Source organism: Vicugna pacos, chromosome 30, assembly GCF_048564905.1.
Source record: "Vicugna pacos chromosome 30, VicPac4, whole genome shotgun sequence".
Lineage (NCBI taxonomy): Eukaryota > Metazoa > Chordata > Mammalia > Artiodactyla > Camelidae > Vicugna > Vicugna pacos.
The window spans coordinates 30,969,053-30,985,772 of record NC_133016.1 but is presented as its reverse complement, the minus strand read 5'-3'; the positions used below and the strand labels follow the sequence as shown (position 1 = coordinate 30,985,772).

The window sequence follows — 16,720 nt, the reverse complement described above, 5'->3', positions numbered from 1 at the left end:
ACGTTGCAGAATAGAAAATAACGTTTGTTTTGTTGGAGGTTTACAGGGATCTGACCCAGGGAGATAGCTGCAAGAACAAAGGATTCTAACAAGAAGGAATTCCTACACCAAGAAGTTTGCAAAAACCAAGCACATAGGAAAGCAGCCTGAATTCTGACTTGGGGAGATGGTTTTCCAGGACATTAGTTTGCCATCTAGGTCTACAGAAACTTGCTATTCCATGCCCCAACACTTGGTCTCCCAACTTACTGGCCTGTCCTGCACTGAGGAGAATGAATTTGGACTCAATAACACTTCTACCTACCTAGCAAGTTGGACACTGGGACTGAGGGCAGCTCTCCCACACACAGGGGCCTACGGTGAGCCCTTGATTATTCCCCGAGGTTGGGGTGTGGTTTACCCAGGAGGGATGGGGACTCTACACCAACACTCAGGCAGTCTGCTCCTTCTGGGGCTCTGACATTTTACCTCCCGCTCCCTGCCAGCCCAACATTTGGGACAGTGGAGCTAAGGCAGAGATCGTGCCTGCCTGTTTCCCAGCGTGTAAAAGGGGAATATGTACTCTTCCCAAGGTAGTTCTGAGAAACAACACCTGCGGGTGCTTGGTTCCCTGAGCAACAGTAAACCTAGCTCCTTGTGGGGGCAACGGGTATGATACCCGTAGGGTTTCTGCAGAGACCTTAGCTGGAGGGCTGGGCCAGGGACGTAAACTATGAGCTGTGGGCAATGATGGGTAAGAGAAGGGTGTATAGGCAGGACTGCTGCCTCCTTCGGGGTGCCACAAGAGGTAAAACGCTTTCTCCCCATCTCTGTTACTCCCCTCCCAATTCCAGATAACTGCCTTCCCTCTGCTCCTCCTGTCCATGTGTCTCCCTCCACTTTTCCCCGCCTCCCCTCCTCCTCCCCTATTCTCCCTCCCTCGGTTCCCCTTCTCTCTCAGGACCCAGAGCGGATCGCTGGCCCTCCTGCGCATGCGCAGTTGCTGCCAGCTGGACCGCGGGTTGGAAGCTCCAGCTCCGAGCCGGGGATCGGCCCCATTGGCTTCTCAGCTCTGTCGCCCTGTAGGCCTTTGGCTACTGCCTGGGGCCGGGGCCTCTGGCTGTGGAAGTGCAAGGTGAGGGGATATCGGGAAAGGGGTGAGGCGGCTGCGGGAGGGCGGTCGGCGTGTCACAGCCCCCCAGGGCGCCAGTCAGCGTGTGTTCAGCTGGATTGCTCGGGCCAGACCCCTCTGCCCGCGCCACCTGCCCCGGCGCCCCGGCCACAGCTGTCCAGGGCCAGGTGTGCCCCTGCGCCTCTTGGCCCAGCCGGGCTCCCCTCAGTCCGCGGCTGGCGTCCGCTTCCCCTCTCCCGCCCGCGAGTCCTCCCCTCCCGGGCTTCCTCTCCTTGGCCGCCGACCCGTCCCCACCACTGGGCGGGCTGTGTCCCGGGCGGGCGGGGTCTGCACACCCGGACGGGGCGGGCGGCTTGGGCTGGGGCTGGGGCTGGCCTCCGAGCGGGGCTGCAGCCCGCGTCCCCCACCCCGCTCTCCCTGCCCCGCGACCCCGGGGCTGCCTTCCTCTCCCTTTCCCGATCCCTGAGGTCCAGATTAGCGGCGTGGGCGCTGCTCCCCAGGCTGAGAGCCCGCGGCTGTAACTCCCAGCTTCTCCTGGTGGAGTCGGGAAAAGGGAGCGGCAGTGCTGAGGGAGCTTCTGTCTCCTTGATCAGGATTTCTGCCCCAGGTAAGTACCTTGAACACTTTCAGGTGTTATGATGGCGGTGCTTGTTGATGTCACATGTTTTTATACTGAGAGGGATTACAGTGGTGAAAGCAGGGCTTGGTTCAGTTAAAAATGAGCTGAAGGCATGAGGCTGTCTCATCCTCCATCATTCACTCTCCCAGGGTGAAACGTGAGACCGTCGATCTTAAAAAGATACTTATAGTCCCTAACTAGTCCAGCCCAGCTATTGTGTGTTAACAGGAACAGCACAACCTGAGGCGTTGGAGACCCAGGGACATTGCACTCCTAAAGAGCTCCTGGCAAAATCTGGTTTGTTTTGGTTTTTTTTGTTTGTTTGTTTTAATTAAATTGTGGGACAGACTAGTAGTATAGAGGGAAAAATAATTGGCAAGAAGGATTTTTTCATATAACAGCTTTATTGTGATATTGTTCACACACCATGAAGTCCACCCACTTGAATGTTACAATTCAGCAGCTTTTAGCATATTCACATTTGTGCAACCATTATTATTCCAGAACGTTTTCATCACATCAGAAAGACCAGTTGAAATGCATGACCTATCCACCCCTTCCCAGTGGTGGTTCTAAAGAAGTTTCTTGGCTGTTCCTGACCATAAATTAACTTGTTACATTCCATGAAATATCTGGGAGGAATTCTAATCAGAATTGCAATGAATCTGTCTATCAAAGCAGGAAGAATTAATGTCTTTATGGCATAAACTTCTTCTACACATGAATATATCTGGGACCCTATCTTTTCATCTGTCCAGAGCCAGGCCTATTTGGAAATCTTGGGTTTGTGAATGATGAGATTCAATACATCATTAGATGCAACTGTAGCCTTTCACTGAAGAGAAAAGTAACCTCGTAGAAGCCAAGTGATTCTCTGATGGTTAGAATGAGTGACCGCCAGTGCTGGAGTATTCGAGTGGACTTGGTGCTTGCAGAGTTCTCCACCACCTACAGCTAAGGGGATTACCGTGTTCTTTTACTTTTTTTTTTTATGGCGTTGCTTTTATTTTTACTTATTATATAAAATTATTTTTTATTGAAGTGTTGTAAATTTACCATGTTAGCTTCAGATGTACAGCAGAGATTCAGTTATAAGCTTATGCATATGTATATAAATGTTTTTCAGATTGTTTCTAGTACAACTCATTACAAGAAATTGAAAATAGTACCCTGTGCTATATAGTAGGTCCTTGTCATTTATTTTATATTTATTAATGTGTATCTGTTAATCCTCCCTTTCCTGCCTGCTAACAACAGTTTGCTTTCTATGTCCATGAGTCTATTTCTAGCAGCACCGTTTTTGCTAGCAATATATGCTGGTTGGCTCTTTTCTGTTTCAGTAGTTCCATCTTATGTGTGGGCGTTTTTCTTCTGGTGGGCCTGTGTGTGGTTTGCACACGTGATAATAGAGATCTGTATTTGGGAGAACTCCAGGCCTCGTGTAGTCCCTCGTATGGAGCGCCCACTGAACTGATGCTTGAACTTGGAAAAAAACAGTAAATGTTGGAATTTCCACTATGGTTGAGACTTCCAGGTTTCTATAACCTCTTTAGCCCACCTAAATTTTGGCTGCACCCAATACTGGATAATTTGGTGGAACTTCATGGTATGGTGGTGTAGAGACAGGGCCTTGTATGCTTCTTCTCTTTCCTTTTTCTAACAATCATTTTCCTGGGCCTTCCAGGTACTCCCCCAGAAGGGCCCAGGGCTGGCTTGGTGTTGCACTGAGGCAATATTTGTTAATAAGTCCCTTTCCTCATCTCTTCTGAGCCTCCATTTCCTTCTCTGCACAATGAGGGCTTAGACTAGATAAGTGCTTTTCAGTTTCTTTTAAAGCCATGTTTCCTTTGAGAAACAGAAAATTCAAATCTCTCCTCCCATCACAACCCTTTAGATTTTGACACGTCCTCCAAGGAGTCACATAGCTCTTTGTGGTAAATTGACGTGATTGTGATTCCACGTGGCACAGAAAAGACTCTTCAGAGATTTATTGCAGGGAGAGGGCAGGAAAGGGGCAGTATGTCACACTTTCTTGTGTGAGCACTGGAGCAAAGGCTTGGGTTTAAATACAGTGTCTGATGTGGCATCTCTCTAATCTTGCACAATGTGATAAACCTCTATCCCTAGTTTCTTAATGTGTCAAGTTGGGGTGGTAATGTTTTAAGGCTTTTGTGAAACATTATACACATAAGCCATTTGTGTCTCGGTAGATACAAGACCTGCTAGAGAGTCGGAATTTCTTTAAAAATACATATATATTGTCCACATCACTCTGTCTGTGTGTATTTTGAAGTTCCTGGAGGGTGAGGGTTGAGTGTAATGTCCATCGTGGGACAGGTGGCCCATGGGTCTGTGTGCCTCAGATTGCCCCCTCCTCCCCAGTCCTCTTCCTCTCAGTCCAGGATGAAGTTCCCTAGTAGATTTACACACAGGTCTTGTGGAAATGGCTTTTCATTTTATTGTTTCACCAAGGAGGGTTGCCATCATGATCTCTGTGGTCAGGTTTTGGTGACCTGAAGGCTATGCAATTGGGGATTTCTATTTTATAAAAAGAAAAAAAATTACAAATACAAAATTAGACCTAGGTTGGTGGCAGGGGCTTTTGAAAGTGGGGACCATTAGCTTTTTTAGCTTCAGGTGCAGTGGCCTCTGGCCACGAGGACACATCCTCATGCTCTGAATTTGGAGGGACCAGTGGGTTCAGTGGGAATATTTACTGAGTGCATCTCATGGGCTGCGCATTCTCTTATTTGTACTGTGTGTTCCTTATTTGAGACGGTGAGCTGATTTAAACTCAATAGCCTCTTTAAAATAATAGACTTTTTATTTTTAGATGTAATGTAGATTCCCATGTAGTTGTAAGAGATAATATGGAGAGGGCCTATGGACTCTTTGCCCAATTTTCTTTAATAGTTCCATCTTGCAAAGTTGGGGTACTATTCATTCGTGACTCACTAACCCTTTTAGGTTTGTGTTATTGCCCTCATTTCTATTTATGAATAAACTGGTGTTGAGAGAAGCACACAGGTCTGCCCAGGTCACCCACGTGGTTAGTGAAGATTTGGGTGGAACGTGGGCTTGGCATTTCCAAGCAGTACCATTATGATGGTCTGTGGCAGGGAGCAGCATTCACTTGCTTGTTTATTCATTCATTCAACAAACATTTATTGAATAAACTCTGTGGGTCAGATGCTTTCATAGGGTTATCTGATTCTTCAGCAGTATGGAGAATCAGGTAATGTTTTCTTTTTCTTTTTTTTTAATATGAGAAAAATATCTCTGAGAGGTTATAATCTCCCCAAGGGAAAAATAGCTCATAAATGAGGGATAGTACATTTGTACAGTTCCTTCTTCTTATGCAGGTGGTACCCTAGGCATTTTACATTTGCAAACTTCCATAATCCAGATATATTCTTGTAAGGCAAGAAGCTTTTTTTTTAATTGAAGTATAGTCAAGTTTACAATGTTGTGTCAATTACAAGGTGGTTTTTTTTGAATTTTGAATTGAGAAAATATTTATTGAGGGGGTTAATTAAGTTTATTTATTTGTTTCATTTTTCTAAAATGAGGTACTGAGGATTGAGCCTAGGTCCTTGAACATGCTAAGCACGTGCTCTACCACTGAACTGTACCCTCCTCCCCAAAGCAAGTTTTCTTACCCATTATTCTGCACCTTAGGAGTTCAAATAAATTGGCGTTGAAATCCAGATATTTTGATCCTACTATGGTTCTTTGCATTATATCCTGCTGAGGGGTGGGGAAGCAGTTCCTTTATTCATTCATTTATTCAGCAGTTTTGAGCACCGACTTTGCATCAGGGCCTGCCTAGGTGCTTGGAAACAGAAAACAAGAAATGATCCTTTTCTGCAGGGGATGGAAGCCTAGACCAAAAGCTGGGTAATGTGATCTGAGCTTCAGTAGCCATGTGCAGATGCTGAGGACAAAATTATCCCCGATTTGCTTGGACTTCCCTTGCCTTCTGGCTGGTGCACACCAGGTCGCCGCATCCCAGTGAGGCCCGCAGCCCACAGCACAGTATGTACATCGATTTACCCTCCCTTCTCGGCAGGGCCTGCAACATGAACACCCCTGACTACGTGCAGTGCGCTGAGGACCACCAGACTCTCCCGATTGTGGTCCAACCTGTGGGGATCATCTTAGAGAATTTCTTTTGCATCTATAATGGAATCTCCTTGGTGAGCCAGATCAGACCGTGCGGCTCCCAGTGGGCACCCTTTATCTACTATAGGTATCTCTATGCGCCCGAGAATGGATGGAGTGACTTCCAGACCCACCGCAATGTCATGGGCCTTGTCACCATTACTGACTGCCTCTTGGCCAAGACCTTCTAGAAGCTCCACGCACAGAGGAGCTGTATGGCACCACGCTCTACGACTCTCAGCTCTTTGTCTTTATGCTGTATGGGGAGGTGGCCGAGCAGCCGCACACCGACGTGGCCTTCAATCTACGAGGACTGCGGGTGGTGGAGAAGAGGATCGAAGACTTCACTGAGTCACTCTTCATCTTGCCCAAGTCCAAGTGGCTGGATGGGGACCCCGAAAATTCTGGGGAGAAGACCCCCCTCCTCTACATCCTATTTGAGAAGGAGGACTTCGTGGGACTGGACACAGACAGCAGGCAAGTCAACCTGAAGGCCGGGCCACCCTGGCTGTGTGACAGATTGCTTCCTTACATCCAGAATGGGATCATCAAGGAGGAGGGCTTTCTTGTAGCCAAGGCGGGAAGGAGGTGTAGCCCGCCGGTTTTCAGACGTTTAAAACTAAATCCGCCTTTGTTTCAGAGAGATCCTTTTAGAGTTAGTGTGGACACTTACTCCCCCTTTTCAGCCAGGACACTTGGGGTTACCCCTGGAGTTGCTGTCCAATAGAGTAGCCACAGATACTGATGTTAGTAGTGCTGGGGAGGAGGCCGGTCTGAGCTGAGATGTGCTGTAAGTCAAATGCACATCAGACGCTGAAACTTGTCTAGTAAAAAGAATATAAACTATCTTGTTACTTTCTATATTGATTACACGTCAAAATGATAGTATTTTACATACAGTAGAATAAGTAAGGTCTGTTCTTAAAATCAGTTACTTGGTTTTTTTTTTGTTACATTTTAAACGTGGCAACTGGGAAACGTTATTTACATGACTCTCATTTCATTCCTGTTGGACAGCCTGTCCTGGGACAGTTTCATCCCTTTGCTTATAAATGAGACTCTGAATCCCGAGACGCAGAATGAGGTGCTGGTTGAGCTCAGGGTGGAGCCGATGTCTCCTGCCTCCCAGGCCCAGCACCAGCACGGCTCAGGCCCTCTCCCCTGCCTGACAGCCACCATGCCAAGTTAGGACATCAGAAACACTGCCAGGGGCTTCCGAATTAGCTCCTTACGCAGGGAAAGGCGTGTCACGGTGTATGGGACACAGCAGGGAAAAATTCGTCCTCACTTTGTCCCTGTGATTAGGTCAAAGGCCCCACTCTGCCTTGGAAGTGCAGACGATCACTTCTGGGCTGCCTAACCCCTCACCCTCTACTATGTTTCCCTGTGTATCTTTCAAGCTGTCCCTCGGGCAGAAGAGGGTGAGACGTCTTTGCCGAGAGGTGGTCCCCCTTTACTGGGGAGAGTGAGGTGAGCTGTGTCCCCCCGGCCTACGGCCTCGGGCCTTGAGTCTGGAGAGCGCTCATGGCGGTCCCACAGGTGACGGTCGGAGGACATGGTACGTGCTGCCGGGCCCGCTGTGCAGGAGGGGCTCTGTGATTCTCTGTGATTCTAAGGTCAGATTCTACTTTCTTGTTGTTGGTAAGATGGAGGAGAAGATGCCAGAGAATTGATAAAAAGAAAATCCACACCAGTCCTGTGAATGACAGACACAGGGGATCCGTGTCCCACCTGCGTGTGGTGCCTGGCAGGCTCTGGAATAATTTTCACTTCCTCCCCGGACATTCCTCTATGGCTTAAGGAAGGGGAGAGGCATGTCGTGGCCATGATCTGTACTTGTCCTCACAGGGCCCTGTGATCTACATGCCCACACTACACTTCTGCTCCTTGGAGATGAGGTGTCAGGTTTAGGAAACTGGGCACTGCTGAGGGCATAGCTGCCAGAACCGTGCTACACCAAGGCTGGCTCCGTTCACCTCACCTGTCACCTCCTGTTGAGTCCTAAGGCGTCATTCAAGGTAGGTGCATCGGTGCAATGAAAGCAGGGACCTCCTTCACCCCCTGGACAGACTGGTGGGTGATCAGTGGAAGCCTGGAGCCCTGCCCCAGCCCCACGCCAGTGCCTCCTATTTTGTCATAGGAGGCACTGGTGACATTTTTGCTCAGCAACTGCTTGGCTCTGATTCTGCAGAGCCAACAGAGAATGCCAGCTTGTTTTTGCCTTTTGAAGTCTGCCCTTGGGATTTGGCGGAGTAGCTGGATGTGTGCTTAGCCCATAGTGGTTGACACTGTCACCATTGTTTACCCAGAACCTCGTGTACCAGGCATGGCTGCCGGCATCAAAATACAGCAGCACATTAAACCTCCCTCCTGGTGGGTCTGTCTGTTCTGGTACCATAAGGGCTCAGCCAGCATCTGAACGTCAGTGAGATAACGTGGCCAATGAGATCGGGTCAAGCACGTTCTCCGCCAGTGACTTTTACTCCATTGTTGCTTTTACTATTACACAGTCATTAATTTTTTAAACAATGCTTTGGTTCAGGAGCAGAACCTAATTCTCCCCTGTTCCTCTTGGTGGGAGTGAGTAAAGTTGTCCAGCTTGAAATGCGACCACATTTTGTAGCTCAAAAGCTGTCTACACGCATCTAGGTGAAGTTTTGGTTTGGGGTGCTGAGCACGTTGGGGTCCCCCGGCAGCATCGCTCCCCTCAGGCCCCTGCCTTCCCTGGATCAGGAGGTGAGGGTGGGTCTCACCGTCCCTGCGTCCCTGTCCTCATCACACTGACGTAATTTCTTGTAAATGCTGTCAAAGTCATTTTTGTTCTCGTGTGTTTCTAATTTTGGCTGTTCCTCTATTCCTTTTTCTATTTTCCTTTTTCCCTTATACCACCCCTTGAGCATGTTGTTGGGTCTGAAAATGTGGGCTGTGCACACCCTGCATTGGAATAGCCAGATCGCCCTCTGTGCCGTCTCCATCGCTATAAAAAGCAAAAACTTAACAGTTGCCATGATTCGTATATTATCCTAGTCATCTTATTTTCTACTTTTTTGGAATTTTTGCTATGTTAGCACATCACCCACTGGAGTTTGATATATGTTAAAGTCCTTGCTTTGAGGAACCTGTTAGTTCGTCCTTATATTTGGTAACAAATGCTCTCTTACTAATTTTGTTTATTTGTTTTGAAGAAGTGAGATGCGAATTGATTTAGGCGGCTGCTGAGGGATTTTTTTCATGGAGTATTTAAACTTGGAAAGTCAAATTCTGCAGCACCTTGCTTGATTCTGGCTTTTACACAAACGTGCTCGGCACGAGGTTCCTGGCTGTCGCTGTGTGACGTGCGTGACGGCGCTTCCTGGCCGGCGGTCACTGGTGAGGAAGTGGCCGGCTCGGGGGTGAGCAGCTGCAGGGGACGCTGTTGGAGGAAGCAGTCACCGGTTTTTTGTTTTTTGGTTTTTTTTTTTGCATTCACCTTCCCAGTGCCATTTACTTTACTTTGCATTCATAGAGGGGCAGGAGCGGGCCTAAAACCATGCCACTCTTTTGTTCCCTTTATGAGGCTGGTTTTTCTAAGTATCAGGAAAACATTGCCTTGTCCTAAGTAACTGGTTCACTTGGATCTGGTGGACACAGGGACCGCTAAAGGGGACCGTAGCTTCCTCTCTGCTTCAGCCAGTGGGCATTCAGAGCCAGGTCTATGGTTTGCCTCAGCAGCCGTGCAGGCCTCCCTGCACCGGCCTTTACTTTTACCCCTTTTTGGCAGTAAATAGCTGACTCTGTGTCTGTTGCAGCTGATGTCCACCACTGACGGCCGTGTGGTTATTTTGCGGTAGTGAGTCTCCAACACCCCTGTCAGCCGTGAAGGGACCTTGCATTCTCACCCCGACCCTGGTTCATCTCACCCAGGGAAAGGGCTTGGCCACCACCGTCATGCTGGACATGAGGCCTTGTTTCTCCTTTCATGCTCTGGTCCAAATGTGGACACTTCATCCTTCACTGACTTGGTCTCGCTTGAGACAGTCCAGACTTTCTGAAAGAGTCCATCACATTCTGGGGGGAACAGAACAGAAGTAAGAGTCGCAAGTAGGAGTCTAGGCTGTCTGGGTTGGCAAATGCAGGCTGGGATCTGTGATGGCCGGTCTGTGCCCTGGAAACTGGCCTTTCCCGTGGCTCCCGAGAGAAAAGGGGTCGGAGCGAGAACAGACTTGCCTGGGTTCCTACCATCCTCATCTGCTCACTGACAGGAGTGTCAGCTAACTAGGAGCTCCCCCAGACCTCGGGCCCTTCAAACCTCAGATCACGGGAGATCCTTGAGTCCTTTTTCTGGTCCTTCTTTGTGAGAATCCAGTGCCTTCTGAGGTGACTGGCAGCAGGAGATGCCTCCCCCTCCAGGGAACTCCCTTCGGAGGACTGTGACTCAGTGCACCTTGCTGTGAGCTTGTGGGTTTCCATCGTGCTCCCTGCAGAACCAGACTTGAGACTGGCTTAGCGACAGAAATAACAAGACTGATTCCAGGGCAGGGCCAGGTGGAGGGAACAGTGGAAATTGAATGTGACCTCAAACACCTAGGTGGGTGCTGGGGCTGTTACTAAAATGGGGAGCCTGGGAGGTACCTGCCAGGAATCGAAGTCTAGAGTAAATGGTGGACATAAGGCCTTTTTTTTTGACATATGGCATTTTTAAGATGCCATTTGTCATCCAAGTTAGGACTTCCAAGAGGCACTCGTGTCTATGAGCCTGGGGCTCAGGTGAAGGAGCCGGACTAGAGATACACATTGGGATTCGTCATTCTTAGCTGGTGTTCACAGCCGTGCAAGTGGATCAGCTCATCTCAAGAGGTGCAGACTGTGTCTGAGGGTGGGCAGGGCTGTGCCTGGTTTGGAGGAAAGCCCGGACCATGCAGCTTTGGTGTGTCAGTCAGCGGCGTTTGTGATTTTCAGAGCAATGGCATTTATCCTTAAGGTTCTGGGGGGTGGGCAGGGCCACACAGGAAGAAATCTGAACAGAGGGTTTTGGCCACGTGTGCGCGTCTTGGGACGATCCAGAAGCTGCAGGGTCCAGAAGGGGAAACTCCTCAGAAGCTGGAGTCGGAGTGGGGAGTTGGGAGAATGTAGTCACACTCTCCTGTGATGAAGGGAGGGAGGCCTAGGGAGTCTGCACCCTAGCGGACTCTCTTTCCCACAAACAAAAGGCAATCAGACAGAAGATTTGAGGTAAGAAGGGATGGGCGTTGGGAGAGGAGCCAACCTGGAGAACGGTGGTTGAACAATCCTTGAATAGTCTCCCTGAAACATAGAGTTAAAAAAACCCAGACTCTTAAGAATATTGATAGTGACTGGGGAGGAGGCAGTTGTTTTTCTGACCTCCTAAGGGTAAGGTATGTATCCGGGGATATACAGAAGAATCGGGCAGTCTGTTCCTGGGGCTTCACCCTTACCAGGGGGAACAGTGCAAGTTTAAAGGGGGAGAAGGGCAGCGGAGGGAAACTAGCCAGGCCCCGTGTCACGTACCAGTCGGCCGCCCTACTTGCGTGTTGCATTCACATCCATGCCTCCCAAGTGGGCGGTGGCAGCCCCGTTTTGAAGATTGGGAAGCCTCCTCAGAGGTTTAAGGAATTGGTTCATTTAGCAGCTAGTAAATGCTGTAGCAGGATTCCAGCAGGGCCTTGTCAGACTTCAAGGGCATGTTCTCTCTACTAATTCCGGTTGTACCTGAAATGGTGAAGTGAGTCAGTTTCGGAGCCTTTCAGAGAAAGTACGCTTTAAGTGCCTCAGGACTGTTGCACAAAGCTCAGTGTTCTTTCATGGTTCAGAACCACCGCAGTGCTTTTTGCCCCACAGATGTAAGGTCTTACTCCTTTGACGATGGCGTGGTTGTAAATGACATACAGGTGCAAAACCACACTTAGCAGCTTCTGAAGGGAAACTCTCCTGTTCTCCCTTGATCAGCTTTCTTCCACGGGATGTAACTGTGCTGCAGCTAAGGCCTGAGCTTTCCGTATGGAGTGAGGGTTTGATATCCAAATTTAGCATAAAACAGTCAGATGGAGAAAATCGAAGATGACAATATATTTTGGGGTTTCATTAGACAAGATATACTATCTGTTAATGGCTCATAAAGCTAATGAGATTGAGTACAGAACATTTCATTTCTTACTTTCTACTGAGAGCTGTCTTCCAACATAAGGTTCTCTGCTTTGGAACTTCAGCTCAGCCACTAGGGCGCCTGTCATTGTGTTGGTGTGATTGCATTTACACAGTGCATGTAATCTGGGCTTCCTTAGCCCCAAACACTCCAGTGCAGAATCATAGGCTGTAGCCATCACTTAGTTATACAAATACTTCTAAAACTATATGATACCAAAAAAAATAAATAAATAAAAATAAAGAGAGAGAGGGAGATTGCCTTTATCAAAGTTCCTTTGGATTTTAACTGCAAAGTGTTGTTGAGCAGCTCTGGTTTCCTTTGGATATGAATATATACATTTCTTTGCATGTAACTTGGATTTCAGGCTTGAACACCAAGCTCTTGTTTTCCATGAGCCACAAAAATCATAGCCAAATGACACACGTATGAAACAGTTTATTCTTTTTATCTGAGACAGAATCCTTGAATTTGGGACTTGAGCTGCGACTTTCCTGTTTGCTCTTCCCACCCCTCTTGTCACCTCACTCCTTTTTCCCACGTGGCCTCCAAGAGGTCATGGTCTCATAAGAGCAGGTGGACAAATACCAGTTGGTCGCCAAGCAGTGCTGCTGTAGATGGAGCCCAGCCAAGAGCTAAAGGACATCATCAGGGAGGACTTCCTGGAAGAAATTGGCTCTACATTCAGTTCTGGGGACAGAGTAAGAGTCAGCCAGGGGAAGGAATCAAGAGGGTGACTCAGGTGGCAGGAGCAGCCCGGGTAGAGGCCTGGAGGCTTGTGGGGTGGGGACTCGGGGAGACTGCCCTGTGTGGTTCAGGGTGGTGGGTGACCCTGCTTTGAAGGACACTGGAGAGGGCCTAGGGGTGGAGGGCTTTGGAGGAGCTTGGTTTTTACTAGAACTGACACAGAAGAGGCAGTGAAGGGTGTCAGCAGGAAGTGACCCTTAGGAGAGCAGCTCTGCCTGTCCTTTTGAGTCCCACCCCTTCATTCTTTTATTCACAAAACACGCAATTCTGAGTGTCTAGGGGAGAGGGGGTGGACCCACAGTAGTAAGCAAAATGTACTTGCTTCTTGAGAGCTTAGCAGTGTCAGAAGTTGACTTAGATTAAAATGTTTTATTAACACAGCAGGGCACCTAATCCAAAGTGCGGAGGTTGGAGGGAAGGAAGACTTCCTTGACAAACAGTTAAAATGAGCCTGGAGGCTAGTGGGAAGTAGCAGCAGGTCACGGGGCCCCTGAGGTCACTGGGGACCTGGTACTGAGGTGAGGATGGACAAGCAGGGTCGGGGGTGGGGCTAGAACTCTACCAGGGAGCCTCTGATGGGTTTGAAGTGGGGGAGATGTAATCAAATTTGTGCTTTGGGAAGGCTGCCTTGGCTGTGTGTGTGTGTGTGTGTGTGTGTGTGTGTGTGTAGCGGGGAAGAGGGGGAGGGTGTCACCAACTGGGAGGGTCATTAGAAGACCATTCACAGGCTCGGAGGCCACCAGTGGGAGAGGGGCGTCGGGACTGCTTGGGGACCGCAGGGGCAGAGTGGATGCCGGGTTTCCTTGTGTGGAGGGCTTGTTAGCGGGGTCGCTCTAGCGACACCTTGTGGCTGGAAGTAAACAGATGGAGGCCGCCAGGTGGACTTACCTCTTCTCTCCTTCCCTGCCTTGTGTGATGATCTTAGCTCTGCCAACATATGGAACAGAAGAGCTAAGTTCCAGAGTAGCCCAGGACTTTGCTGGGCTCGTTCAAGTGAGAGCAGATAGGATTTAGGCTTGTGTTGAGATCTGTAAGTTAACTTAGCTAGAAACGTCCTGTCTTTTGGATTTTCATAGGGGTAGTAATTCTTGATAAAGATTGCTTTCTTGGTGAGAGGAAATTTAATACAACTGATGTCTTTCTCAAAAAATATCTTATCTTTAAGAAATTTAATATTCAAAATAATAGGAATATTTTAAAATGATAAACTAAGGCTTTCGTGTAGTTTCTTTGGTTTCTGGGTTGATGTGTAGGTAGACCCTTTGCATTACATAATAGCACATCTTTGACAGTATTTAAAGAGCTGTTAGTGAGCGCCCCCAATTTGAAAGCATCATTAAAGATTACTCTGAAATAGTGAAGTCATATAGGTCTTGTTTGCAGAAGCCAGATATTTGGTTTATAATCTGCAGCATAGCTCCCTTTATAAAATAATAATAGATTCAAAATTAACAAAGTGGAAAATAATTGATTTTTTTTAAAAAATGAAACATAAACTTTCTTGTGCTATTGTTGCAACTGGAAATTTTGAAAAGAAAAATCCTATTGTAATATCATCTAAGTGAAATACATATATGTCTGTCACATTTGAATAGTAACTGCACAGTGGTTTTTGAAGTCAGGATCATTCCAGCTCAGATACTGGCAGTGATGGTTGCTGGTTTTCAATGGAAGAGCCTAAATTTGCTTTCTTAGCTTTATTCTTTTCTTTTCTTTTCTTTTCTTTTCTTTTCTTTTCTTTTCTTTTCTTTTCTTCTCTTTTCTTTTCTTTTCTCTCTCTCTTTTTTTTTTTTTTTTGGGTAGTGCGAGGGTTGAGTAGTGCTGTGCCAGCATGATTTGGGGGCAATTTGTGGGCAGATGTCGTGCAGCAGCAGTGAGATATTTCCATGCATTTTACTTTCCGGACATCACCAGGGAACATGTGTGGTTTGTGCCTGCAGGATGGGATGCTGCAGGACTCCCTGGTCCATCAATGTTATGTCTTGGAGCTGCTCCGGTCAGTGAATGATTTTCTGTGGCTTGGAGCTAATGTGGTCTGATGCAGATGATCAGATGTGTAACTAAAGTACTGTTACTTGAAATAAGAGAAAAGCTAGCAAAAATGTCTCTAAAATACAGGATGAGGGAGGAGAATTGGCTGAGCTGCTTGCAGTGGGGAATATTCTCAGGTGACTCCCTCACTGTGTCTCCTGTCACTATCCCCCACAGCCCTGCATGGCAGTCCTACTGAAGCAACCATGCACTTTCTCAGAAACGCGCTGAATTTCCTTGTGCCTCTGATTGTTCACTTTTTTTTTTGAAAGCACATCTTGCCCTTTGCTTAAATGCCATCCCTGCTAGCCACCACTTACACTCATTCTTCTGGACCTCGTCCATATATAGCTGCTGAATGAAAGAACAAAATGTAGTATCTCCATTTAGTGGAATATTATTCAGACATAAGAGTGAATAAAAAAGAAAAAATAAATAAAGGGGAATATGAAAAAAGCCATCTGCTCTGGGTAGTCCACCCTGACTGCTCAACCCGGCCTTTTCCCTTTGAAACCCCATCCCTTATACCCCACTCTACTATTTTTGATAGTATTTACCACCTTCTAATAAAGTTTAACATTTTCAAAAAAAAAGAGACATGCTGATACCACTTCAACATGGGAAAGCCTTGATAACAGCACGTTAACTGAAAGGAACCAGACACAAACAGCCACATATTGTTGATTTCAGTGATCTTAGAAATGCCCAGAATTGGCTCATGCAGTGGCAGAGAGCAGATGATGGTTGCAAGGGGCTGAGTGGAGGGGGGTTGTGGAGTGACTGCTAGTGACAGGGGTGTTCTATTGGGGTGATGAAGTGTTCTGGAAATAGATGGTGGTGAGGGCTGCACAACCGTGAGTGTGCAGAAGACTGCTGAGCGCTGTCTCTGGGAGTGCTTGTTGTTGGGGCGGCTTTATTTTGTTCTCATCCTGTAATGTGAAGGGTCATCTTGTGCTGAGACCATTCAACTCCTGTGAGTGGTAAGGCTAAGAGACTTTGCAGAGTCATGTTTCTTTTTTCCCCCTTGCTGAGTGTAGGCAAAAATGGTTTAAGCCTGAGAAAGTGCTCCATATGCAGAAATGTCTTTCAGTTTTGGCTGGTGTAAAAATCTTGTGAGCTTTTTAATCATTTAGGACAGTCTGTAGGGGGAAACAGCCTGTGAAGCCTGGGTGAGACTTGGAAGAGCCGCGCTACCCTCCCAGACACGGGTGGGGATTTCACCCCCATTCAGGCAGTGAAGGGCCAAGACCCGTGAGAGGAGTTGACAGTCATGAATATTTATGTGTATCCGCTGCTTCATCTTGGATATTAATTTCTAGCTGAGTCATTTTGTGGCAGCAGCCTCATCCTACATCAGGAATTTATAGTATCTGCTCTTTGAGGTGAAGAGCTGACAGACTTGATTATTTAACAGTCTATCTTGTATTGATATCTCAGATTCCTTTGTCAACCGCAAAACAGCAGAAATACAGACGTCCTTTAATGCCGATGTGACCTGGAGCAGGTTTAGTTTCTGTACCTCAGTGACCTTATCTGCGTGTGGGGAAGATGATAACAGTGCTTCCCTCAGAGGGGCTGGTGAGAGGAGACTGAGAAGCACAAGTGGAAGACTTACACGAGATGCTCATGAATGACAAAATTTAGTGCTCTCAGCCTGGTGAGGCCTCAGGGGCAGAGATGTCAGAACAGAGCAGTCCTAGCCGGAGTTCGATCCGCATTGTCAGGTTTTATGATCACTATCACCACTGTGGGTTATCAGGTAGTTTTAAGACTTGGTAATATGAATTCATGAATAATGTTAAAGACTAGACAACTCAGATCCGGTTTACATAGTTCTCAAGATTTCCTGTGAGAAATGGATATTTTTTCCCCATCTTAAATCTGAGTGGATTCTCTAAAAAAATTCTGT

The 16,720-nt window shown here is 47.5% G+C and overlaps 1 protein-coding gene across 1 annotated transcript in view; it reads left to right on the top strand.

The window, feature by feature from the left end:
• LOC140690341 (uncharacterized) overlaps positions 1–16,720 on the top strand; it is a 414,099-nt gene that overhangs the window by 274,904 nt on the left and 122,475 nt on the right. The window contains exons 11-13 of the mRNA XM_072952049.1: positions 834–1,114; positions 1,585–1,718; positions 1,959–2,027. Coding sequence (XP_072808150.1) covers positions 834–1,114; positions 1,585–1,718; positions 1,959–2,027 — 484 coding nt within the window. The remainder of the gene's footprint in view (positions 1–833; positions 1,115–1,584; positions 1,719–1,958; positions 2,028–16,720) is intronic.